This window comes from Talpa occidentalis, unplaced genomic scaffold (assembly GCF_014898055.3).
Source record: "Talpa occidentalis isolate TD23 unplaced genomic scaffold, MPIMG_talOcc4v2.1 talOcc4.9, whole genome shotgun sequence".
Taxonomy (NCBI): Eukaryota; Metazoa; Chordata; class Mammalia; order Eulipotyphla; family Talpidae; genus Talpa; species Talpa occidentalis.
The window spans coordinates 85,171,054-85,198,661 of record NW_023605305.1 but is presented as its reverse complement, the minus strand read 5'-3'; the positions used below and the strand labels follow the sequence as shown (position 1 = coordinate 85,198,661).

The window sequence follows — 27,608 nt, the reverse complement described above, 5'->3', positions numbered from 1 at the left end:
CCCGGAAGGAAAAGAGCAAAATCAACATTAAAATAAAAGCTGCCATTGTCACCTCCCCACGGGTCTCACCCACATCTGTGTCACCCAGTCCACGACCAAAAGACAAGCGCAGTTTCTTTACGTATCTCTAGGCTCCATGCGCCTCCTCCAGGTCTCCTGGCTCCATCCTACTTCCTTCCTCAGTCTCCAGCTTCTCCTCTTCCTGCTCAGCTCCACCCTCCCTTGGGTGGGGCAGGGAACCTGGAACTTCCCCCTTTCCTGGGGACCACCCTGTTACAGTAGTACCTGCCTCACAGAAGTGTTAAGTTACATTAAGTTATACTAAGTATCTGTACTACTGCACATAGAAGATATAGGTGCTCAATAAATTATATTTTATTTTTATAGAATTTATTTTTTACTTCTGTTAATGCCAGCAACTTTTCTTCCCTCTCTTCTCTGGGCATTCTTAGCTTGTACCATCTCTTCTGGAGAAAAGGCTGACTCTGTGGTGCAATTTGTGCGAAATGGATTCAGCAGAGTCTTCCAGACTTAACAAACTAAAAGAATTAAAGTGGAAATAGAGAAGTAGGGGCATCAGACACTAGACAGACCTTTTGCACCCGTGGCACAGGAGAGGTCAGTAAAGAAAAACGCCCTAGCAAGGAGCCAGGTGCACCCATTTCCAAGCAGTGTTCCTTGGTTAAGTTCAGCAATGCCTCAGGGCTGCTCTCTGGAACATTCATCAGCTTAATCAAGTATGCCTCGTGTCTCTTCTCTTTTCATTAGCATTTTCCTACTTTGAAATTAGTAGGCGTGTTGTTCCTTGAAAGTGGAGAAGAGTTAAGGAAGGCACGCCTTGTGTTTGGGGGCTGGGGGAGGGGGGCGCGGTAATGGAGCCGCTGCCTCGAGGTTATGGAGAACGTCTTGCACATCTTTCTAGCCCCAGTACCCAGCATAGCGCCTAGCATCATAACCAATCGCAAAGCGTTTGTGGAATCATTATCAAACTTTGCTGCCCTTCCCAAAGATGCTTATCTTGCCCACACGCGGCCGCAAGCAGGTCCGCGCCTAGAAATAACATTTATTCTAAGGACCTCCGCGCAGGGGTGCTTGGGAAGCCGCTCCCCGCCCACGTTCTCGTGTTACTCCTCCCTTCTGTCGCCTTTGAAAGAACTGGCACGCCACGTGATTCTCTCCTTTCTCCCACCTTGGAAAGCCTGACTGATAACAGGCAGGTGCATAGGCCAACCAGCCATCTTTATTATCTCTTCTAGCCAATAGGAAGAGGCCTCTGCTTTTGTGCCTCCCCCCGCTACGCCTGTGTAGCCCGCCCCCGTATTCCCCAGAGATTCACGTTTGACAGCTGTTCCGGCCAATGACAAGTTCCTATTCTGCCTGGGAGGGCTGGATTAACCAGATGACAGACGTCCCCCTTGGGCCAATGAAATCTCGCGAGTGCGGGAGGGGTAGAGGACGCAGCCAATGGCGTGGGCCGAAAGACGAACCTCAGGGCCAGGGCGGGCCGCGACTGTCGGCGAGAGGGAGGGGAAGGCCGAGGGAACCAAGCAGCGCTGCCGCCGCCGCCGCCGCCGCCGCCCCAGTTGGAGGAGGGAGAAGCCAGCAAGAAAATGGCGGCCGTGGCTGCAGAGGCGGCAGCGACTGCGGCGTCCCCCGGGGAGGGGGGCGCCGGCGAGGCCGAGCCGGAGATGGAGCCCATCCCGGGCAGCGAGGCCGGCGCCGACCCCCTCCCGGTGACGGCCACCGAGGCCTCCGTGCCGGCGGGCGAGGCGGACGGGCAGCCGTCCTCCCCTCAGGCCGGCGCGCCGCCGCTCCCGCCGCCGCCGCCGGGGAAGCCCGCCCGCAGCCCGGAGGCGGCGGGGCCGGCGCGGGAGGCGGAGGAGCAGCCGCCCGCCGCGCCCCCCGAGGGCCCCGACCCCGCGCGCCCCCGCCCGAGCCGCCCCGGCCCCGGAGGCGCCCCCGCGGCCGCCGCCGCCCCAGCCCGCCGCCCCTGCGCTCGCGCCGCCGGCGGGCGGGGACTCCGCGGTGTCGCAGCTGATCCCCGGCTCCGAGGTGCGCGTCACGCTGGACCACATCATCGAGGACGCGCTCGTCGTGTCGTTCCGCCGCGGGGAGCGGCTCTTCTCCGGGGTCCTCATGGATCTGTCCAAAAGGTACCGCGCGCGCCCCCCGCACGCCCGCGGCACCCCCGGGAGGGAGCGCGCCCCGCGCCCCGCGCCCCGGCTCAGGTGGGCGCCCCCGGCAGGTGCTCGCCGGGCGCGAGCTGCGGGGCCTCGCTCCCCGGGGCGCCCCCCCCGGCCCCCCTCCTTCCGCTCGCGACCCCGCCCGCGCTCGGCCGCCCTCGGGCGTCGGTGGCCCCGGGCGGGAGATTTTGTGCCGGGAACGGGTGCTGGGAGGGGCGGGGGGCAGTGTTGTCCTCACATTAACCTTTAGATTGAAAGAACGTGGAGAAAGGGGTGTGAACCCTGGGGTTCCGAAAAGGTTATCTGTCACTCCGCTGAGGGAAGAGCGTTTATGTAAAAGAAGCCTTTGACTGTTACTCACTCGTAGCTGTTCAGATGGGGAGGCGCGTGTGGCTGCGCACAAGTTTGAAGTCTAAAGGGGTCGGGTTTTGTTTTTAACTTAGGTATCAAGTGGGTATGTCGGGAAAGTGTGGAAATGCGGACGCTCAGGACCGTAGCTGCGATTTACATGGATGTATCCAGGACAGAGGTTGAACTGGCCCACCAAGTCTGTCTCTGCTAACCCGCGTGCAACTCTGAGTTGCATGTTCGTGGGCATTTTTATTTAAACAGGCGAAGAAGACCCTCTCTTTGCAGCCTAGAGTTAGGTTAACCTTCTCATTCTCTTCTTTTGCAGATATGAAGTGCAGAGGCTCCCAGTCACCGTTTCTCCCTTCTGTTTCCTGCAACAGCACACACGCTGATGGTATCTCACCTGTTTGGAAATGGGTTGTTTTAGCATGTTTTAATTCCTTCCAGTCCCATCAAGACATAGGAAGCCCTTCCCATTTGGGGAACAAGCTGTTTAAAATTCATGCTGAAGTATGGTGTTGGGGTGGGGTGGGGAGCAAAATAGGAGCTTTTACAGTAACTATTGTACAGAAAAATTAAGTTTATTTTTTAAAAGGATTTTTGTGAGGACTTCTGCACCTTTGATAGTTAGAAAGCAGAATAAGAGCAGTGTGCTTTCTACTCATGCTTATTAGCGAAAGAAAGACTCAGTTGTGTGTATGCTATTGAACCAAACAGAAGTGAAGGCTGGTGATTGTGTGAGAATCTGGATTTCAAATCTGCAAAAGGAAGGTGCAAAACGGTAAGTTGTTTCCTGTTTTGAGTTGCTCATTGTGTTGGTGTTTTTTCATTTTTACAATTTTCCTTTATTTTAATTTTTTTTCAAAAATTTATTTATGCATACAAGAGCTGGGGTACAGGCCAGAGATGCAGGAGGTGAGAGGGTTCACCAGAGACAGAGTGGGGAACAGAACAGGCAGACTGACTGAAATACACTGCTGAGGGGAGCAGTGGGGGAGTCAGGATAGTTCTGCTTCGCCATGTGGGTTGCTCTCTGGCCTGCCGGGTATCGAACTCGCTGCAGAGGCTGCGGATTGCTTCATAGTGCGGTGCTTAACCTGTTGTGCCACCAGGGAGGCCCCTAAAATTTTCCTTTTTTAAATATGTATTTTAAATCATTCTTCCTTTTTGTACAATATACGCTTTTTTCTCTCAGGTGTAGTCCCCATATAATTCCCACCACCAATTTACCTGTGCACCATTACCATAATCCCTTGTGCTCTTCCCTCCCTAGTTTTAAAATTCTTTGTAGATAATTGGAATTTTTTGAGTTTTGGTTTATTAACTTACTAGTAACAGAAATTTCTTTTTTTTTTTTTTTTTTAAAGGTTTATTTATGCATACAAGAATTGGGGTACAGGCCGGAGGTGCGGGGCCGGGGCTGGGGTGAGAGGACTCAGTGGAGACGGTGGGCAACCGAACAGGCAGATCGACCAAAATACACTGCTGAGGGGAGCAGCAGATGAGTCAGGAGAGGTCTGCTGCGACATGTTGGTAGCTTCCTGGCCGGCTAGGGGCTCAAACTCGCACTATAGAGGCTGCGGATAGCCTCATGGTGCTGTGCTTAACCCCTTGTGCCATCAGGGAGACCCAGAAATTTCTTTCTTTGGGAGAAATTAGTGTTACCAACTTTACATACTTAGATATTTTGAAGTGAAAAGACCCTATCATTTGAGGCATTAAAAAAAAAACACAAACATTAAGGGAGTCATATCAGTTTTTCATTCAAATGTATGTTGAACACATCTGTGTGTAAGAAGCCCTCTTAGGTATTTTTTTTTTTTTCTCTTCGGTTTTTTTTTTTTTTTTAATAGAGGCATGTTTTATTTATTTATTTATTTGTTTGTTTTTTTGTTTATACATGCACTGGGTACAGTCAGAAGCGCGGGAGGGTGAGAGAATTCACCAGGGCCAGAGCAGGGAGCAGAACAGGCAGAAGGACCGAAGTACACTGCTGAGGGGAGCAGCGGGCGGCAGGAGAGGTCTGCGCGCCATGTGGGACCCTCCTCTGGTGGCCGGGGAGCAGCTGGGGATCGAACCCGGCGCCTCCAAGGCCGCGGGCAGCTTTGCAACCCAGCGCTCAACCGCTGTGCCACCGGGGAGGCCCCCTTCTAGAAACTTTAATGGGAAGGATCAGTTGTGAAAGTGAAATGAAACAGTTAAAATTGAGCTCTTCAAGGAATTATTATTGGGCCAAAGATTCTCTAGTTGGGTATCCTTTTTCAATTATTTTTTTTAAGTTCTTTTTTTTAAAGATTTATTTATGCATACAGGCCAGAGGTGCCGTGGGTGAGAGGATTCACCCCGAGACAGCAGGGAACAGAATAGGCAGACTAAAATACACTGCTGAGGGGAGCAGTGGGCAAGACAGGAGAGGTTTGCTGTGCCATGTGGGTAGCTCCCTGGCCAGCTGGGGATTGAACTCAAGCTGCAGAGGCTGCGGATAGCTTCCTAGTGCTATGCTTAACCCCTTGCACGCCACCAGGGAGGCCCCCTAAAGTTTTTTTTAACTTATGTACACATGAGCTGGGGTATAGGCCAGAGGGTGTGGGGAGAGGATTCACCAGAGAGAGAGAGGAGGAGCAGGAGAGGCCAATCTACTGAAATACACTGCCTAGGCGAGCAGTGGGCAAGACAAAAGAGGTCTGCTGTGCCATGTGGTTTAGCTCCCTGGCCTTGTGGTTTGGCATCTAACTCAGGCTGCCCATAGCTTCAAAGAAGGGGTCCCCTACTTTTTCGTATCTGCTAGTATATTTTGTGATCTGCTTTTACCTTGATTGCTAACTTTCACGGGCAATTGTGGGGTGAACCTATAATCCCGTAGGTATTCCAGTTAGACTCTCCTAAAACAGATTATAATCATCAATTGCTTTAGAAAGTTTGTATCCAATTGGAATCTTTAGGTAAAAATCAGTGTCTTAATGAGTTCCTATTATGTTAGGCATTGCACCGCTTTGCTGTAGTCTTTAAAACTCTTGCCCAGTTAACCTGTAAGTGGCAAAGATAAGATTCAAATATAGGTTAATATGATTCTAAAACCTTTACATTTTCTCCATGTTAGAAAGTTAGTTGGACTGGCAAATTTTCTTTAATTTTTTTTAAAGATGTATTTATTTATGCATACAAGAACTGGGGTGCAGGCCAGAGGTGCAGGGGTGAGGGGATTCACCAGAGTGAGTGGGAGCAGAGCAGGCAGATCTACTGAAATTCACTGCTGAGGGGAGCTGCTGGCGAGACAGGAGAGAGGCCTGCACCATGTGGGTTGCTCCCTAGCAGGACAGAATCGAACTCGTGCAGCAGTGGCTGGTGATAGCTTGATAGCACTGTCTTTAACCCCTGCACCATCAGGGAGGCCCTGGCAAATTTTCTTTTAATCAGAAGTACAGCATTGTATATTTCTGAAATTTAATGCTTCTGCTGATTTCAGTTGGCTGTATGGGATAATACATAGGGATATGTATGATGGAGACATGCAGATTCTTTAGTCAGCTAATAGCCGTGGCTTCTCTGGGGAATCCCCATATCTTTTGCTGTTCATTGAGGAGCATATAGGTGGCTCTGAAGGATTGGTTCAGAGAGGTGAGGTGGTCTGAAAGAGTGAACACTTGGGAGCTAGGCTAAGTGCATTATTGTGTGTATGCTTTTCTTTTAAAGGGCCAGTTTTTGCTTATTAGATTCTGACACATGCATACAGATAAAGTCTTATGTCTATAGTCCAAAGTCTCTGATACAGAAAGATCTTCCAAATTGGAAGTTGTCCACTATGTGGGAAAGTGTTTGATACAAGGGTATAGAACTATATATATGTGTGGATTGATCCATCAAGAGTCTGCTTTTGTAAGCATTTGGCATTGTATTTTTTACCTTTTAGTTAGTTGAAGATCACCTTTTTGAGAATGTTTTTGTAGAAAAAAAAAAAATTTAAAAAAGAACAAAAACGGTACTAAATAGTTTGGATTCTGACTTCTAATACCAGCCTCTAGTTCACAGTGTGACTCTGGACACATCTCTTTGTCTCTCTGGGCTGCAGTCTCTAGTTTTTGTTTGTTTGTTTGTTTTTAAAGATTTATTTATACATACAAGAACTGGGGTACAGGCCAGAGGTGTGGGGGGTGAGAGGGTTCACCAGAGACAGAGTGGGGAACAGAACAGGCAGATTGACTGAAATACACTGCTGAGGGGAGCAGTAGGCGAGACAGGAGAGGTCTGCTGCACCACATGGCTTGCTCCCTGGCCGGGAATCGAACTTGTGCTGCAGTGAGCGTCACAGGTTGTGTCTTAACCCCATGCGCCACCAGGGAGGCCCCCAGTCTTTAGTTCTTATGGGGAAAGTTTATTTTGACTTTTAGGTACTTGACTTAAAGGAGAAAACAAACTTTATTCCTCAGTTTTTATATTTGGAGCGTGATTGGGATGACTGGGTGGCCTGCGTTTTCTGTGCCATCTAGGTTTGATTGTGACTGTATCCCTTTTTTCTGTATCCCTTTTTTCAAAGTATCTTGCTTTGAGTGATAAATGATACCTCACAGTAAAATAGAATAATTGAACTGGTTAACATTTTATGTAACAGTTTACTTGAAATGCAATGCTGTGAAGGTCAAGGATGCGTTCTCCAGTTTATTCTAGACGCCTCCATTATTTTATACCCAACCCTTTTAGCTAGTTTAAATCACTTGTCTACTTCTGAACTCATTAGTAATGTCTAATACTCTAATACTCCATGATAAAAAAATCAACTAACCAACAAATTGGTTTTCCTGTCTCCTTTATGTCCTTAATTTTATGGTTTTGAGGTTTTGGAGTAGGTAGGTATGTTTGTTTTTTTCTTTAGCATATAATAAACATTCTGGTTGCTAAACTGTCAACATGATTATTTTAGCCTGAATAATAAATCTGGTATAATTTTTGTTAAAATTTTTTTTATTTTGAGAAATGAGCCTTCCTCATGTATGTATCATCCCTGCTTTGAAATCATCAAAAACTCCCATATCCATTAGATTCATTTGAAGCAATCCCAAAGGTAGAAGCAATCCCAGAGGTAATCACTTCACCTTAAATGTTTTGGTATGGATCTCTAAAAAGAGGACTTTTTTTTTTAAAGATTTATTTATACAAGCACTGGGTACAGCCATAAGTGCGGGAGGGTGAGAGAATTCACCAGAGTCAGAACAGAGCAGGCAGACTGACAAAGTACACTGCTGAGGGGAGCAGCGGGCACGGCAGGAGAGGTCTACGCGCCATGCAGAACCCTCGCCGGCAGCCAGGGATCGAACCGGCGCTAGAGGCTGCGGGCAGCCTCACAGGCCAGCGCTTAACTTCTGCGCCACCGGGGAAGCCCTAAAAAGATAAGGACTTAAGAAAACCATTAACTGTTACACAAAAGAAGGTTGTATCAGTAAAATTTCTATTCTGGCAAAATGGAGCTTTCCTGCCTGCCTGTGACTGTGCAGGTGTTTTGTTTCACAAACTTCCCTTTGCAAAGCAGCAGCATAGCTTTGCCCACCTGTGTCTGTACAGGTGCCTCTCGTTTTTTTTCTTGCTCCTAATAAACCTGTCAATGTAAAAAAAAAAACCAAAAAACGCTGCTGTAACTGAACCATTGGACCTCAAATAACAAGTCATTTGTTTTCTTCAGATGTGAAAATGTCACAGATTGTCTCAAAATTGATGTCTCAATTAATATAACATTTACTTTTTGTTCCTATTAGGACCAAAGGAAAGTTCTACTTTGCAGTAAGTTGCGTTTCCTGTCTTTCTGTAGCTCTCCAGCCATTACTTTTATTCCCTTGTGGTTTATTTTGTTAAGCCATAGAATGGTAGAATTTTCCACATTCTGCATTTTTTTCTGGTTGCATTTGGATGCATTCCTTGGGTGCATTTTCATAACATTTTTAAAATAGTTCTTTTCCCTTAGGAACAAACTTTGGGCAACAACCACAGGCCTCGAAGGACCTCTGTTGAAAGCCTCTTGTCCCTTGTTTTTTGGAGTCAATAGAAATGATGTGAATGTGAATATCTCCTGCCTGCTTGGGAAGGTTTTTAGACCTATCCTTTAATCACCTCCAACTTCACTAATCCCAAACATAGAAAAATTTAAGTCTGCAAAGAGCAGAAGCCTTCAGCCCAGGTCTTTGAAAAGATTTTTTTCTTTAGCCCCCTGGATCCAAGCCTGAAAGTTTGAGGGTTTCCTGGTTTCTTCCTACACAGAATGCTCTAGATGATTTACTACTGCTATCCACTTTTAATAAAAATGGTGAAAAATCTAAATCCCATTTTTGGGGGAGGACATGATAACGAATTAAGGAAACAAAATAAATGCCATTGCTTAGAAACACTTGCACATTTTACTTTGTGGTGCTTACTTATTAAAGGTTGTAGTTAGTAGTATTTCAGAATTGATCTTTTACAAATGATGTGTGCGTGGGGGGTACTGCAGTTGAGGTGATTTCTTCAGAAAACTTCGGATTTCACTAAAATTAGTTATTAAAATAATTGTAGAAAATTTTCTTTTCTTTTTTTTTTAAGGAAATATAAACCAAGATGATTTTTTTTCTTTACAGAGACCATGAAACGTATGGTGCAATAGCTGTACTTTTGGTGGGAAAAATATACAGCCATTCTGGTGAAGCAGTGAGTAGTGGTATCAGTAGCTTATACTAAGCATGCAGGTTAGGCCCTGAAGTATATGCTTGAATGATTTTACTGAGTCATACATATTTAAAGCACATAAATATTTGGGGGTGATCATTCTTTTTATATCCCAAGGTGTTGATAGTTCCCACAGTAACATAAGGGCAGGTGCCATTTACTTCCTGGCCAAAGAACTTCGGGGCACTCACCACTATACTGGTGTTTATACTGTACCGAGAGTGAGCTCTTTCATTGCAAATTGGAAAGCAGTGATTTCTTTGGGAAATAAGTAGTTGTACATTTATAAACCTACTTTGAATCAGATGTAAATAATTCTGTAGCATGGTATTAGAAGTGAATTTTATAGCTAAGTTTCGTAAACTAGATAACTAGATGTGTAATAAACGATTCCTGGCATGTAAGGAGCTTGGGGTTTCTAATGAGGTTACTTTTCAGCCTTCTGTGTGTAAATGAGACCATACTTCACTGTGTGCTGTTTTAAAGAAAACTCTTGATGAAATTAAATTTTAACCTTCCTAAGATCAGTTTTTCTATGGGAGACTGTTAGAGTTTGTTGTATGCCCATCTTCTCAGCTGTGGCTAATTTAATTTCCTACTCGTTATTTATGCCTATGAACTATACCCTTATTTCTTGATATTTAATGGCCCTATGCTTCTTAGATCCCCAAAATTAATTTAGGCACACATTACTAGATGAACAGAACTTGTTATAGTGGCAGATCTTTCAAGAAAGTAAGTGGATGTTACCTCGCAACAAATGTTAGAAGCTTTTGGAGCTCTGCTCTCTCTGCAGTATTTTTTTTTAACAAGGTGATTCTGATGCAGATCAGAATTTGTAGATAAATTATTTTTAGGGGGTAATTTTGCCAAAATTGTAGAATGATAAATTGTGAGACCTGTTTTAAAACTTACTGGTTAAATTCAGGTGGGATGTACTCACAAAATAAGCAGTTCTTGGGTGGCAGTGTCAGATTCTTAAAGTAGAGCTGGTAATTGGACTTGAAAATGGTTTCTTAAATCTGGTTGTCCAAGAGAAGTTAAGTCCATAATTAACATCTTTCCCTTTGGACTAATTTTAGGATAGTCACTTTACTATTGAATAGTGATTTTTAGCCTTTTACAACTCACTGTATAATACTTGATTTCGCTTTTCTGCATACTCCTACTATCTTGAGAAGGTTACCAAGCTTTACTTTCTGTAATTATTAAGAAGTTACTGTGTAACTTGTCACAGACATTTTATTCTTAACCTTAGGCACCATGCCGAGCATTTTGTGTACCTTGCTTGGGTTTCATTTTACTCTTTGGAAACTCCAGTGACAGTAAATTCTGTTAATCCCCTTTTCACAGGGAAAGACACCGAAACTTGTAGACATTCAGTAGACTGTTGAAAATTTTAAGTGCCAGATAATAGTAGGTTTACTGAGGGAGCCATTTTGAACAATATGTACAGTTCTGTACTTACCTGTATTTTACCATTATCGTTTAACTTAAGGATTGGGTGGGTGGTTAACCCTGCTAGTTCAGAATTATTGAGCATTTGTTTTTGACTGTCGAGCAACAACTGTTTGTTTTTAAATTGAGTTGCTCTTCAGCTGAATTTAGTCAGCTCTTTGGGCATTTTTGGAAATAGGGACTCTTCTTCATCTATGGCCCTGGGTTTTAAATTAAGTAACATGCTGTTTTGCTTTTGTTAACCTGGCCCTGGCAACAGTGGCCCACTCATTGAGGAGAGGAGCCACACAAGGTCAGACTGGAAGGTCCTAGAGCACACGTCAGCATCCAGAAGTGTCAGGAATTGGAAAAGGATTTAAAATACATAGTTGTTGAACAACCTGTTTTTGGTAAAATAGGAATAGTAAAATAATTGAATAAATTGCCTTCTGTTGAGAAATAATATAGATCTCTGTATACTGGACCCTATTGGACATAGAAGAAATATTAGAGGTATATAGAAATCATATTACAAACATAGGAAATTTAAAATTGCTTTATCAGCAGTTTAGAGACATGACCCAGGGAGTTCAATTCAAGGGTTTGCAACTGATGAATATTTGCATTAATAAAAAAGATCATTTTATATCAGTGTTCATTTCTAGGAAAATGTCAGTTGGTTGCTCTAAGTAGTATACAAAGGTGAAGTCAGCGTTGGTCCTTAAAAATAGTTGGCTATTGAGCCTCCCCTGGTGGCGCAGCGGTTGAGTGCTGGGTTGCGAGGCTGCCCGCAGCTTCTGCAGCGCCAGTTCAAATTGGCCACCAGCGAGGGTTGCACAAAAAAAAAAAAAAAAAAGTTGGCTACTTTGTGGCTACTATTATTTTCTTAGGTGGTTATTTTAAGAAAAGAATTTACTGTTAAGGCATTAAATAATTTGAATACTCTGCTGGTGTTATTGCTGTTTTTGCTTACAAAAGGACTGAAGGATAATTGTTTTTCTCCTTATTTTCTATTTTTATTTCTAAACCTAGTTACCAGGTAAGTTTTTTAGAGTTGTTTGAAGGTACATGAGGTACGATTGGGAACTTAAAAATCAAAGTTAGAGAGATTTACTCCCTCCACCTACCAGTTCAGTTTTTAAAATACTGCATGATATTATTATTATTTTTAAAAAATATTTATTTATGCATATAAGAACTGGAGCACAGGCCAGAGGTGCGGGGGATGAGAGGATTCACCAGAGACAGAGTCGAGCATAGAACAGGCGGATCTACTGAAATACACTGCTGAGGGGAGCAGCGGGCAAGAAAGGAGAGGTCTGCTGCACCATGTGGTTTAGCTCCCTGGCTGGGGATCAAACTAGTGCTGCAGAGGCTGGTGATAGCCACAGTGCTGATGCTTAACCCTTTGAGCCACCAGGGAGGCCCTGCATGGTATCCTTGTTCATAATTATTACATGTTCTGTTTTTATGTTGCTGAAGTCATTTTCCCTTCCTCCTCAACCATTTGGGTACCCATAGTTCCTACAGATTGCTCTTGTAATACCTGGGGCTTTTAATTAAAAACATCATCCCTTCACTTACCAGTTAATAAAGTCACAGACATTTTAACTTTAATATAATGGTAGTTACTATATATTGTCTTCTTACTATGTACTAGGCCCTGTGGTGAGCAGTTATGTGTATTTTGATTTAAACTTGATGTCAGTTAACTGCAATTGCAAAATCCATTCAGTTCTGAAAATTGAACTTGTTACTTTTCTAGTGGCAAACCTAATCTGACCTGAACTTACGTGAGACTGTTACATCTGTCCTATTTAGTGTGGATGTTATTTCACTGCTGAAATATTAGTGTAATTGGTGATAGGGTACTTATTATCCTTTGAAAACCAGAAAAATTCCAAATTCAGAATCTGGTGTAACTCCACAGTGTTCAAAAAAGAGCATATGGGCCAATTAGCTCTACCACTCCCTTAATGGGGAAGCAAAAGTGGAATGAGGAGAGAGGTTAAGTAACTTGAAGAGATAAGGGGAGGCCGTAGCAGTAGTAGTAATAGTAATAAAGAACCTGACTTTGGACTTTTTTTTTTTGAAGATTTATTTATGCATATAAGAGCTGGGGTACAGGCCAGAGATGTGGGGGGTTGAGAGGATTCACCAGAGACAGAGTGGGGAACAGAACAGACAGACGGACCGAAACACTGCTGAGGGGAGCAGCGGGTGAAGCAGGAGAGGTTTGCTTAGCCATGTGGGTTGTTCCCTGGTCTGCCAGGGATTGAACTTAATGCTGCAGAGGCTGTGGATAGCTTCATAGTGCAGTACTTAACCCCTTGTGCCATCAGGGAGGCCTAAGATTTATTTACTTTTACACAAGAACGGGGTACAGGCCATAGGCACAGGAGGGTGAGAGGATTCACCAGAGACAGAGCAGGGATCTGAATAGGCAGATGGACTAAAACACTGCTGAGGGGAGCAGTGGGCGTGACAGGAGAGGTCTGCTACGCCATGTGGATATCTCCCTGGCCGGCGGGGAATTGAACCCATGCTGCAGAAGCTGTTGACAGCCTCACTGCGCTGTGCTCACCGCTGCACCACTGGGGAGGCCCCCCCCCTTTTTAAATTAAGATTTATTTATTTGTTTATACAAGCACTGGGTATAGTCAGAAGCGTGGGAGGGTGAGAGAATTCACCAGAGCCAGAGCGGGGAGCAGAGCAGGCAGAAGGACCAAAGTACACTGCTGAGGGGAGCAGCGGGTGGCAGGAGAGGTCTGCGCGCCATGTGGGACCCTCCTCCAGCGGCTGAGGAGCAGCCGGGGATCGAACCGGCGCTGCAGAGCAGCTTCGCAACTCAGCGCTCAACTGCTGCTCCACTGGGGAGGCCCACCCCTCCTTTTTTAAAATATTTTTTTATGTAGACAAGAACTGGGGTACAGGACAGGTTTGAGGGGTGAGAGGATTCACCAAAGACAGTGGGGAACAGAACAGGCAGATCTACCGAAATACATTGCTGAGGGGAGCAGCGGGCAAGACAGGAGAGGTCTACTGCGCCATGTGGGTAGCTTCCTGGTTGGCCTGGATCAAACTCATGCTGTAGAGGCTGCAGATTGCTTCATCCTGCTATGCTTAACCCCTTGCGCCACCAGGGAGGCCTTGACTTTGGACTTTTACCTAGGATTCTTAACCTGGCTCTGTTGCTTACTAGCTGTGTGATCTTGGGAGGGTCACTTCCCTTCCAAGTACTCTCTGGGCTGTGGTTTTCTCAACTAAACTGGAGGTAGTTAATACTAATAGGGTGGTCTACAGTATAATCTGTATCTTTAAGATACCTAAAAAGGCTCTGTAGAAACTTCCAGCAGTTTTCCTTTTCTTGTGAGGTGTAACTTTCCCTTTTCAAGAAGGAAGGATGACATTTTTTATTAGGGAATGAGATAACAAGAAGTAGCTTGCACAATGGTGGCCTGTGGATGTTTCTCAGTCTTTTTTGTTCCATTAATTAATCCCTCATGGCAGATGGCATGTGTGGAAATTATGGGTTCTCTCATGAAGAGAAAGTTACAGTCTCACCAGTGAAATTAACCTTACAGTCTTTCTGCTTTCTATATACTTTAAAAACAGAATTGAAAAGAACTCCCCTTTGAGAATAATAGATTTCAAAGTCAGCAAAAAATTGGTGCTCTTTTTAATACTTATAAGATGTTGGACCATTCTGGTATAAATATGAAGTTTTTACCACAGTGAATTCGAGGCTTCTGATCTCATCCTTCCTGTAAGATACTAGAATTCTCCCATCACACTCTGACACGACCCTCACAACAATGCCATCTCCTCTCTGCACTTAACCAGCGTGCCCTCTCTACCATTGTGTTTTAATAATTTAAAGGAACACATTTGTATTACCTTGTTTAAGCCTCTGAATCCTTGTCTGCAGTGGAAGAGAGAATTGGGTAACTGAGTGATGATTCCATTGCTGCACCTGTTCAGTGTTTTGCCTTTATAAACCGTCCTAAGTTAGCTACCAAAATTCAAAAGTGGGTAACAAACTCTAGACCACTCCCTGTTTTGCTTGCGCTTCACTTAATCTGTCTGGGCCCTTCTAAGGTGGTCTGTTTTCCTGCAAAACCCCACTTTCCTGATCACTACTTCACAGTGCCTTCTGTGCCCTTGGCAATGACTGTGGCATTCTGACCTCACCTTCCAGGGCTGGGACCTTTGTTTATAGTGTCTGACTAATTAGCCTATTTGTATTTGAATATAGATAGTGTGCTTATTGTGCTTGGGAGATTGCTGGCATTTACTCTCAAGTAGGGTCAATTGTCATTTTTTTTTTTTTAATTTTTATTATTATTATTTTTTTTAATAGAGGCATGCTTATTTATTCATTTATTTATTTGTTTGTTTTGTTTTTGTTTATACATGCACTGGGTACAGTCAGAAGCACGGGAGGGTGAGAGAATTCACCAGAGCCAGAGCGGGGAGCAGAGCAGGCAGAAGGACCGAAGTACACTGCTGAGGGGAGCAGCGGGCGGCAGGAGAGGTCTGCGCGCCATGTGGGACCCTCCTCCGGTGGCCGGGGAGCAGCCGGGGAATCGAACCGGCGCCGCAGACGCTGCGGGCAGCTTCGCAACCCAGCGCTCAACCGCTGCGCCACCGGGGAGGCCCTCAATTGTCATTTTTAATTAAAGTTTTGGTGGAACTGAGATAAACTAAACTTAAGATTATCCCTTAAAGAACTCTAAGCTGATTTTGAAACAATTTCAAACAATTTAGTCTAGATTCACTAATTTTTAGCATTTTACTGCTTTTGCTTTATCACTATAAAAATATTTTTTTCTTGAGTTCTTTGCGAGTAGGTTGCATGCATCATTCCCCTTCACTCCTCAATAATTCAATATTTGTTTTCCTAAGGTCAGAGATATTCATGTATATAACCACAATAAAGTTTTCAAACTCTGGAAACACTGATAAAATACTTTTATCTGAATTTGCAGTCCGTATATTTAATATTTTGTCAAATTTTCCAGTAATATCCTTTTAAGCTTCTTTCCTCCTCCAGGAAATGATCATGCATTGCATTTAGTTTTATTTTATTTTTTTTTTTATTTATTTTTTTTTTTTTTTAATAGAGGCATGCTTTATTTATTTATTTATTTGTTTGTTTTGTTTTGTTTATACATGCACTGGGTACAGTCAGAAGCGCGGGAGGGTGAGAGAATTCACCAGAGCCAGAGCGGGGAGCAGAGCAGGCAGAAGGACCGAAGTACACTGCTGAGGGGAGCAGCGGGCGGCAGGAGAGGTCTGCGCGCCATGTGGGACCCTCCTCCAGTGGCCGGGGAGCAGCCGGGGATCGAACCGGCGCCACAGAGGCTGCGGGCAGCTTCGCAACCCAGCGCTCAACCGCTGCGCCACCGGGGAGGCCCGCATTTAGTTTTAATAAATACTATTCTTCTAGTTAGGTTTATTTGACATTGGCTTCTGGGAGGCTTAGGTTACACAGGCTCTGTTGTATTCTCAGGGACCACATCTGTAGGCAGGTGATTGTCATTTGCTATCATGGGTATTTTACTTAGTTTACTAAGTTTACTCAGGTCAGCATGTTAGCCTGTTATTCCCAGTGTAGTAACTATTATTTCCCTTGCACAAGTAATTTATGACCATAAAAATATAATGCTCTCGGGCCTCCCCTGGTGGCGCAGTGGTTGAGTGCTGGGCTGCGAGGCTGCCCGCAGCCTCTGCAGGGCTGGTTCGTTCCCCGGCTGCCGGCGAGGGCCCCACAAAAAAAAATATATATATATATATGTATAAAATGCTCTCATCAAAATTTCCTGGCTATGTTAGGTTAGGTGTGCAGTTCTTAAATTTTTTTAATTAAGGTAAAAGAAAACAGCATGCCATCTTAACCATTTTTAAGTGTATGGTAAAGTGAGTATTAAGTACACTGACATAGTTGTAAAACATCGCCAAGCTTTTTCATCTTGTAGAACTGAAATTCAATGCCCATTAAACTACCCCATATTCCCCTTACTCTGACCTGGCAAGTATGTTCTGCTTTCTGTTTGCTATGAATTTGACTGCTTTAGATACTAATATAAGTGGACTTGTTAGGGGGAAAAGGATGTCCCAAAGCAAATTCCATACAGGCTTTGTGGACTCCACCCCCACCCCAGGTCAAAGCCAAAGACACTGGGAACTCCAAATCCCATCACCACCAAAGGGAAGGTGGCTGGGACCTGAGGGTGGGGTTAAGCAGCCAGGTGGATACAAAATGCAGACACGTGGGCTTTGGGATTCCCCCATTTTTGGCTCTCGGCCAGCTCGCAGCGTCTGTCAGCTCTGAGAGTGACTTTGGTTTTCCAGGTCGGCGGATCGGGTAGGACGCATTAAAGACTTTATTTCCCTATTTTCTCCCTGAGTTGTACATTTTCCTTATTTCCTTTCCTCTTGTAAATAAACCTTTTATTAACCCTTTTGTGTGTGTCTGTAGTAGAGTATTCATAAGTCCCTTTAAAGCGCGCGGGTGAGGACCCACAGCCAGGAACCCGTTTAATATCGGGGTTGCTCTATAACAGACTCATCCAGCATCTTGTCTTTTTTTTTTTTTTTTGGTCACTAATTTAGCATAATATTCTTAAGGTTCATCCATGTTGCATGTGACAGTTTTATTTTTGAGGCAGAAAAATATCACATTGTATGTTTATAGCAGATCATCTGCCCGTGGGTATTGGGTTGTTTCCCTGTTTTGGTCATAGTGAACAGTGCTGCTGTGAACATGGGTGTGCAAATGTTTGAAACCCTATTTTCAGTTATTTTGGATATTTTCAGAAGTGGGTGTGCGGGATTGTCTTTTTAATTTTTTGAAACATAGATAAACATTTTTATTTTGTAAAACTACTATATAGCTGACTGTTGAATTCATTTTTCCTGAGATTAAGTTTTGATGTATCCAGTCTCATAGAGATGAAATGTGAACCAAAATAAGCCTGCTCCACAGTTTTCCCGCTTTTGTGTTTTAACCTGTTGGAAATTTAAGAAGTAGTTTCTGAAAACATCTGCTTGAGATGAAATAAAGCTGGATGCTATTTTTCAAGTGGTTATTTTTCAAGTGCATATAATTTTTTCCTACTGCAGAGTCCTTAAGAGACTTCTGGGTGAGAAAGGTTTTTGTCTTTTGTTGGATCTTTTTATTAGAGAGACGCTTAGGTCAGCCAGGAAACTGGGAAGTGACTCAACTAACACACCTGAGCCCTTTTCTTGAGCGTTGAATTCCTCGGGACATCTGTTGCTTGCCTGAAGTTTATTGTATTTTAGTTTTTGTTGTTTTGTGTTTTTAGTGTGTAGTATTTTAAGAAGGATTTACTCCTACATTTGAAACTCTACAGCCAGAATTGAGGGAAGAAAAGAATCAGTTGTGCACTATAAAAATGTTGTATACAGGAAGGAAAAGACAATATAACCCTAGGTGTGAGGTGATTTGATTGAAGTTGCTGTGAAGTTAATGCCAATGAATGCTTTATCAGCATTTAAAAAATGATCAGAAATAAGAGGAAAGGATTATAAATATGTCTGACTTTAAAATATCGAGTAGTTTTGTTGGTAAACATTTTTAGTTTTGAGATAGTCCTTTAGAAAGGGAATTTGGGTAATGGTTAACAAGCTTTACTCAAGCATTCTTGACATCTGTTTAAGTGTGGATTTGATTGATAATGCTCCAAATCTTGAGCAAATGCCGAGATTTTGTAAAGCTTATCAGTGGGCATAAAGCTTTCCTTTAGTCAAAGCTAGAACCCTCAGGGGCCTCCCCGGTGGCCCAGCGGTTTAAGTGCTGGGCTGTGAAGCTGCCCGCAACCTCTGCAGCGCCGGTTCGATCCCTGGCCACTGGAGAGGGCCCCACACAACGCGACAGACCTCTCCTGCCATGCTTGCTGCTCCCCTCAGCAGTGTATTTTGACTTAACTGCACATTTACATTTCACCTTTATGTCTGCTGAAGATTATTTTTCTTACTTTTTTAAGATATATTTATATATACAAGAACTGGGGTGCAGGGCAGAGGTGTGGGGAGTGAGAGGATTCACCAGAGACAGTAGGGAGCAGAACAGGCAGATCTACTGAAATACACTGCTGAGGGGAGCAGCAGGAGAGACTGGAGAGGTCTGCTGCACCATGTGGGTAGCTCCCTGGTTAGCCAGGGATCTATTGTGCTGCAGAGGCTGCGGACACTTCATAGTGCTGTGCTTAACCCTTTGTGCCACCAGGGAGGCCCTGAAGATTATTTTTCTTAGTTGATTATCTTTTTCTCTACACAAAGTAACTGCTAAGCTCTCGTAACTATCTCCTCAAAATTTTGGCACTCATTACTCTTAAATAAAGATAGCTATTTTTAAAATGTTTTATAGATTCATAGGAAGTTAGATACAAGAGAGGTCTCTAGTGCACTTCACCTAGTTTGCCCAAGAATCTATTTTTAAAACCATATACTTGAATATTTTTCCTGTAGAATTTTTGGATAGTGGTTGAAAAAGACTGAAAAGGAGTCCCGGTTAGAATGAGTTGCTTGCCAACATTAATAAATACTCATGCTGAACAAAGAAACCGTGGGAGGGTAGAGAGACTCAGGGACTTTGTGTCTTACCACTCAGCTCTTTTTTTTTTTTTAAGAATTTTTTTCGTTCTTTTTTAAAAATTATTTTTAAGATTTACTTATTTATACAAGAACTAGGGTACAGGTTAGAGGCATGGGAGGGTGAGAGAGCTCACCAGAGACAAAGCACGGAGCAGAATAGGCAGATGGACCGAAGATACTGCCTAGGGGAGCAGCGGGCGAGGAAGGAGAGGTCTGCTCCATGTGGGTCTCTCCCTGGCCGGCTGGGAATCGAACCTGCACTGCAGAGGCTGTAAAGAACCTCACTCAACCTGCTACGCCACTGGGGAAGCTCAGCACTTTTTATTTTTTTTACTTTTTTTTTTTTGAAGATTTATTATTTATTTAAACAAGCACTGGGTACAGTCAGAAGTACGGGAGGGTGAGAGAATTCACCAGAGCGGGCAACAGAACAGGCAGACTGACGAAATACACTGTTGAGGGGAGCAGCGGGCGTGGCAGGAGAGGTCTGGTGCCATGTGGGACCCTCGCCTGCAGCTGGGGATCGAACCGGTGTTGCAGAGGCTGCGGGCAGCTTCGCAACCCAGTGCTCAACCGCTGCACCACCAGGGGAGCCCCCAGCACTTTTTATTTTTAAAGATTTATTTATTTATACATACAAGAACTGAGGTACAGGAGGGAGGGAGTGGTGAGAAGATTCACCAGAGACAGAGTGGGGAGCAGAACAGGCAGATTGACTGAAACACTGCTGAGGGGAGCAGCAGTTCAAACAGGAGAGGTGCACCTACATGCTGCACCATGTAGGTGAGCTCCCTGGCCAGGGATTGAACTCATGCCCCAGTGGGTGCCGGTAGCTTCATAGTGCTGAGACTTAACCCCTTGTGCCACCAGGGAGGTCCTTATTACTCAGCTCTAAAGGGTATTTGTAAATTTAGGGGAAAAGCTCAAGCAAGGGACATTACTCAGTCTTCCCGTAATTAAAAAGTCTTCCTCTGCTGAGGTCTCCCTTTGGTGAACATTCACATGGCATGTAAGTATCTTCACCTTAGAAAAAACTAAAGCAAAAGTGGCTTGCTCGGAACTCGGATCCTGGGTTCCATATGAGGAGAGCCTGATGATGCATTTTGAGACAGGGCTTGGGTGTCTAATTTTCTGACAACACAGCATTGTGTAGTAGAGGGTGCTTGAGAAATTAGATGATAGGGTTTTTAAGAGACCATAGTTTTATTGCTACTTTATATTTTAATCAAGATCACAGTGTCATAAGTTCCTGGCTTTGAGCATAGTTACCAGTGTATGTTAGCTTTGGATCCTTCTACACAGATGAAACAGATACATTGTGGTTACATACTTTATGGTTTCTTTATTTTAGTCATTGTTGTGAACCTCTGAATTGATTTCAAGCTGTGTTTCCATCCTTAGTTTGAAAACACTGCCCTTGAGTGTCATCAATTTTAAGGCCATGATGTGATAGTTGAGATGATGTAGGACACTGGCTCTTTTTTTCTCTTAAAGGGATTCATCTTTCTGATCCTTTAAGGAAGTTTTATTAGTAAAAGTACTTTTCTGCTTTTATTGATCATCCATCATGAACAGTTTCCAGTTTGGCTGCTCTTTTTTGGTTTTCATTTTGCTGCTTGCAATTTCCCTTCACATTGCATAGCTAAGTGCCTTTGTATTAACATACTGCTTGCATTTTGTGTTTAAGAAGAGAAGTAAAGGAAGAAGAAGAAACAACTGCTATCTGAAAGCGATGTTCTTAGTAAACTTTAAGAGGAAATCAGATTCCACAACTTATTTGCTATAAGGTTTTCAAATTGGCTGGGTCATCCTTAGGCTGGAACTATAAATTAATGATATTGAAAGGATTCCAAACTCTAGTAAATTATTAGTTGAAAATAAGGTCAACTTGCTTAATTGAAGTAAATTTAAAAAATGTAATTTTAGGTAAGAAAGATAACATTTGTTGGGCTATTAATCCTCATCTGAATCCTTTAGGAAATTGTTATCCCATTTTACATAAATGTATAAAAACTGAACTTCAGAGTAGTAGTAACATCTGCTGATAGAAAGTTGGTAAGATAGCAGTGAAACTTCATCTCAGAATACGATGATTATGGTTTAGTTTTTCCTAAAAAGATTTGTTGGCCTCCCTGGTGACCTAGGGGTTAAGTCTCAGCACTATCACCACTACGGCCTGAGTTTCGCACCCACTGCTCCCATTAGCACTATTATTTCAGTAAATCCTCCTGTTCTGCTCCTCCTCTTTCTGGTGAATCCTCTCACCCCTGTACCTCTGGCCTACACCCCACTTCTTATATGCTTAAAAAAAAAGATTTCTTCTTAGTTTACCTATGGAAACATCAGTGAAAGGTGCAGTTGGGGCAAAATGAATTAGAAAATTTTTTGTTAGATAAGTTACTGTTTTATGTACCTCTGTAGTAAACACAAAAAGCACTGCTTTATTCCTGTCATGATGAAAAATGACTATTGAACACCTAGTGGAAGAAAAGATGCCATGCTGGGAGGGCCACCGAGTCACCAGTCAGGAGGCGCTCAGGTGCTATGCTGGGACAGAAAGCCACATTCTGCATGGACTGACAGTGTGGAGGGCACCTTCCTGGGGACTGCCCTAGACCCAGTCTTGGCCCATCCTAGGCATCCTCTTCTTTGGTGGTTTGTAAATAGTTGCAATCACTTGTTGGTTTATGTTGGCCTAGCTAAAAAATGAGCTTAGGAAGAAAATGATTAAGGTTTAGATGTTAGAACCAGATCTCCTGGGGGTGTTGGCTCTTCCTGTACCTTTGAATTTAGGTGTATCTGCAGCCCTAGAACCTGACTTCAAGATTTCTTCCCATTTTAGAGAATCTTATCACCTACTTTCATTCTCCAGAAAACAATTTTTTTGCATCAAATGTCAGGGACTCTACCTGGATTCAAAGTACCTCTGCCTGAAAGGATTCAAATTTTGTATTGTGCTGGACACTTTTTGAATCAAATAGTGAATGTTAACCGATACATGATGAAGTTATTTGTAGAGAGATTTCATTTTTAAGCGAAGGCAGCTGAATGAACATAGCCAGCTTAACTTAAAGGTTTATAATGATTAGCAAGTTAATTCTAAGTTTATGTGACAAAGGCAGTTGACCTCTCATTTTAGAAACTGAGAATTACAAAGGTTTGTGTTTTGTACCAGTGCTTTATAAGCTGGATCTTGACCCATAGGCAGTTCTGAAATCCATTTATGTGCCTGACTGCCGTGAGACAAATGAAATAGACCAGTAGGGAAAAAAATAATTTCGTATCACATAAGGGTTAAGTAGTTAGTGAAAGTGTGTTTATATATGTGTATATGCATGCTTGTACACACACACAAATGTTTTACTGTATAGGAATGTGAATAATGTGTGCTATAAAAAAGTTACAAGTCTACTGTTGATAATTTGAGTATCTGAATTTATAGTCTTGTGTTTGGGGGGCAGATAAGGGCTTAGGGGGTTATAGGATACAAAAGTAAAGGAAACCAACTGTCTTTGACGCTCTAGCTGTTTCCATTTTGGGGGATAATAAAAGCTGAATTTGTTTTGTGAAGCTTTTGAAAGCTACTGTAAACAGGAAGATACATATGTTACACATTTACAGTTAACATTTACTGGACATGGCTATAGTTCAGCCAACCTGTTACGACATTTAATAGTAAAGTAATTGAACTTTCTAATTCAAAACTGGAAAGGTCTGTTTTAAATAAGGCCAGCTATTCTGGCATTGCTTAGAGCAACCATTTGATAATTTGATTTTACCTAAAATGTAGTACCAATAAAAATGAAGGGCTTTGGTATTTTAAGAGGTTGAATCACAGAAAATAATGTCATCTTTCCTCCCCTCCCCTATTTCTTTCAAAGGTTTGGGCCCCATGGGATCCCTGTGACAGTATTTCCCAAAAGGGAATATAAGGATAAACCTGAAGCCATGCAGCTCCAAAGTCATACATTCCAAGAAGGGACAGAGGTCAAGCATGAAGTGAATGGTGCTGTTCCCAATGATCCTTCTCCTGTCCCGCCTCCTGAGCCCAGCTTGGCTGAAAGCCTGTGGACCTCCAAACCACCACCTCTCTTCCATGAAGGAGCACCTTATCCTCCCCCTTTGTTTATCAGGGACACCTATAACCAATCAATACCTCAACCACCACCTCGGAAGATTAAGCGACCCAAACGAAAGATGTACAGGGAAGAACCTACTTCAATAATGAATGCTATAAAACTCCGACCCAGGCAAGTTCTGTGTGACAAATGCAAAAATAGTGTTGTTGCTGAAAAAAAAGAAATTAGAAAAGGTAGCGGTGCAAGTGACTCTTCTAAATATGAAGATAAGAAACGGAGAAATGAAAGTGTAACTACTGTGAACAAAAAACTGAAAACTGACCATAAAGTGGACGGGAAAAACCAAAATGAAAGCCAGAAAAGAAATGCTGTGGTTAAGGTTTCAAATATTGCTCACAGCAGAGGTAGAGTAGTTAAAATTTCTGCTCAGGCAAATACATCAAAAGCTCAGTTAAGTACTAAGAAAGTGCTTCAGAGTAAGAACATGGATCATGCGAAAGCTCGGGAAGTGTTGAAAATTGCCAAAGAAAAGGCACAAAAGAAGCAAAGTGAAACCTCTACATCCAAAAATGCACATTCAAAAGTCCATTTCACACGTCGCTATCAGAACCCGAGCTCAGGTTCCCTTCCCCCCCGGGTTCGTTTAAAACCACAACGGTACAGGAATGAAGAAAATGACTCCTCTCTGAAGACTGGACTTGAGAAAATGCGGAGTGGCAAGATGGCTCCCAAGCCCCAGTCTCGCTGCTCTTCCACCCGCTCAGCAGGTGAGGCCCCTTCAGAAAATCAGAGTCCCTCAGAAGGCCTGGAAGAGGCCAACAGTGAGGTTCAGGACACCAATGAAGGGCTTGTGCCTGATGAGCAGGATGAACCACAGACACTGGGCAAAAAGGGCAGCAAAAGCAATATCTCTGTTTACATGACCCTTAATCAAAAGAAATCCGACTCTTCCAGTGCGTCAGTGTGTAGCATTGACAGCACGGATGGCTTGAAGTCCTCCAGCTCTGAGTGTAGTTCCTCTGAAAGCTTTGATTTTCCTCCTGGCAGTATGCATGCACCTTCCACCCCTTCCACTTCCGCCTCTTCAAAGGAAGAGCAAAAGCTCACTAATTCCTTGAAAATGAAAGTCTTTTCCAAAAACGTCTCTAAATGTGTCACACCAGATGGCAGGACCATATGTGTCGGGGACATTGTTTGGGCCAAGATATACGGCTTCCCTTGGTGGCCAGCCCGTATTCTTACTATAACTGTGAGCCGGAAAGATAACGGCCTTTTACTCCGCCAGGAGGCCCGTATTTCATGGTTCGGCTCCCCAACCACCTCTTTCCTTGCTCTTTCGCAGCTCTCCCCCTTTTTAGAAAACTTCCAGTCACGCTTTAATAAGAAGAGAAAGGGCCTGTATCGCAAGGCTATCACAGAGGCAGCTAAGGCTGCCCAGCAGCTGACCCCTGAAGTGCGGGCTCTGTTGACACAGTTTGAGACGTGAACGTGGACAGTAAGGTAGGCAAGAACCATGGAAAGGCGCCGCAGGTTTTCTAGTCTAGTTAGGAGTCACTGCTGCAAAGCAGCTTGGCCATACTGGAGCGGGACTTGCACTCAGTTGGCTGCTTTTTATACACTGACCTTAGAGCCATTTTTAACTGAGAGGTTTAAATTGAAAAAACAATCAAATTTTGTCTTAAGGAAATGAGATTTTTAGCAGTATTTTTCAGTTTTGAAATCTAAAATCATCCCAAGGCATAGGAGCCATAGCCTCAATTGAAAATGAATTTTTGCAGGGACTGTTAATTGCCATTTGTACCTAGTACTGTGTGGATGTGTGTATGTGCATGCACATGTAACACACACGTATGTGTGTATATATTTGTACACACACACACACACACACACACCTTACATATTTAATATAGCCCGTCACTATGTGACATAGGTTGCATATTTGAGATTGCAGTAAGGGCTGGTGAGCTGGGGGAATCGTGGATATTTAAGGACTGTTTTAATTAATGAACACTTAGCTTTTCTATGTGCATAATGGCTCAAGAGGCTGATTATTAGGTGTTTGACAAACTGAAATGCTTGCTCCTCAGCTGTAGGCTGGGGAAATAGGCCAGAGTTTGGGAGTCAGACTGTCCAAGGTGGCAAGGTTCCCGTCATTACTCTTTCATCCAGTGGGGACTTAAGGAAACTTTCAAACTTCTGGTTTGGGAGTTTAGTTAGTTTTGTTTTGGGATATGTAAATAGGTGATTGCTAAACTTGGTCAGATTTCTCCTGACTGACTGTTCCTAAATTCTTAGGATACGTCCTAGTAAATTACACTTTGTGAATTGTCATATGTGTAATTGTTGCATTTTGGATGTACCTAATTTGATAATTAAAAAAAAAATTTCCATTTAAGGTATCTGTTTGCAGGTCAGAAAATGAGAATATGTAATTGTGTAATGCTCTGAAATGTAAAAAAACAAAAACTGTAAATAAAATCAACTAAATCCAAATTATTTGTGTGTGTTTCTCAAAAAGCTTTGAAAAATTTCAAGATGGTAGAGAATTCTTTGTAATAATGTGTAGCGGAGGCGAACCATCACACCTTCGTTTTCCTATTTGCCCTACTAGGGAATATATTATATGAGCAGAGGCAAAATTATAAAATTGAAATAACAAGTGATAATCAGTGTGTTAAAATGAGGGTTCGTAGTTCAGAGGTCTGATGTGCTTCTAGATTTGATTTCTTCCTCCCGCCAATTTCTCATAAACGTGTGGGTCATAAAATTTTTTCATTTTTAGCCTTTATTTCATCATGTTCTTCATTAACATTTGGGTAACCAGTGTCATGGATTTGGTCCTCTGCCTTAGATATCGTTGCTTCTGGGGCTAGAAACTTAGCTCACTATTTTTCTACTTGGTTCATCTGCCCCTGGGATAATTACTTATTTTCTATTTTTAGCTTTGTTATTGTTGGTGAGAAATGTATCTGATTACCTATGGAGGCAACTTTATTCCAAGATTTTTAAAGTTGCTTTTGTACTCTTTGTAACCTGTCAAATACGATGTAATGTCAGTTTGACACTTTTGGAAACAAAACTTTAGAGCAACTTTTTCTGAGTAGTACAGCTTGAAATGTTTTAGTTACTATGAATTAAAAGACTAATGGAAATTGAAAATAAATAGTATTCTGTTAGCTTCATTAAGGTCATGAACTTCCATAATTTATGTGCCAATTTCTGCAAAAGCAAGTAGGATTTCTCCTGGGGAACTCAATGCTTTTTGATTATAATAAACACACATTTGGGAAAAAAGTTTCTCTTGACTAGAACGTAATTCTTTCCTGCAAACAGAAACCACTCTATTTTAAAAGTTCTTTGATTACAGGTTGGAGTTCAGTGTTTCAGGCATTTTAAGGAAGTATCCTAAAAGATTTTCCATTTTCCAAGTATTTGTTTTAGTTAATGAATTTGTTCATGTAGATACCTTTGAAAGTTGAGGAAGATTTAAACAAGGCAGAGCAGTCATCTAGAATAAGTAATTCCAAAGCATCATGTATTGATACAGGTGAGTTTTACCTTAACATAGGTGGTTGTGATTGGCAATTGCTAATATCAAATGCTTGGCAAAGGTGCTCTTATGGCATAAATCATTTGATTGATTTCAGAAGAGTTGGGGGGAAAGAAAAACAATGAAATCATGATTGTTCAGCACAAAAATTTTCCTTTGAGGAAAAGGTGGAAGTGTGATCACAAAAGCTGTGACCTTATTTTCAAGCCACTTTTCCCTCAGTCTTGTCAGTCTCCAATATTTCATCTGATGTTTCAATAGGAGGCAAAGTTTAAAGGATTTCTGTAGCCTTAAAAATGTATGTTCTAAACCTGGTAGCTGCTATTACACGTTTTTTTCAAATAGATAGTTCTTAAGAAGCTAGATAGAGGAATTGGATAATTGTAGCTATTTTTCTATTTTCAGTATAATAGTAATAAAGTTGCTCTTTCATTGGAGATAATAAAGTGGCTATTTTTCTCCCTGCAGAGAGAAAACTAGACTTAAACCAAATCTCCAGTCACCTAAGGGAAGTGGCTACAGCAGATTAACAAGGGAGAAGCCAAGTAAAGTAAGAATTGTAAAAACTGAAAAGATGTCTCTATAGAAGTTCTCAGAAATTTAAAGCTTGATAGTATGATTGCTTTGTTAGTGTTCTAGAAATCACAGACCAGAAAGCTGACTTTTCCCTTGGAAGGAACATCTATTCAACTCTCATTTCTA

General features: G+C 42.7%; 1 protein-coding gene across 1 annotated transcript; it reads left to right on the top strand.

Moving 5' to 3' along the window:
* Window positions 1-1,556: 1,556 nt before the first annotated feature.
* Window positions 1,557-27,366, top strand: PWWP2A (PWWP domain containing 2A). The gene is given in 3 exon segments (XM_037501352.2): window positions 1,557-1,909; window positions 1,911-2,153; window positions 23,159-27,366. Coding segments are annotated over 3 exon segments (2,226 nt in total). The 5' UTR covers window positions 1,557-1,610; the 3' UTR covers window positions 24,843-27,366.
* Window positions 27,367-27,608: the final 242 nt, after the last annotated feature.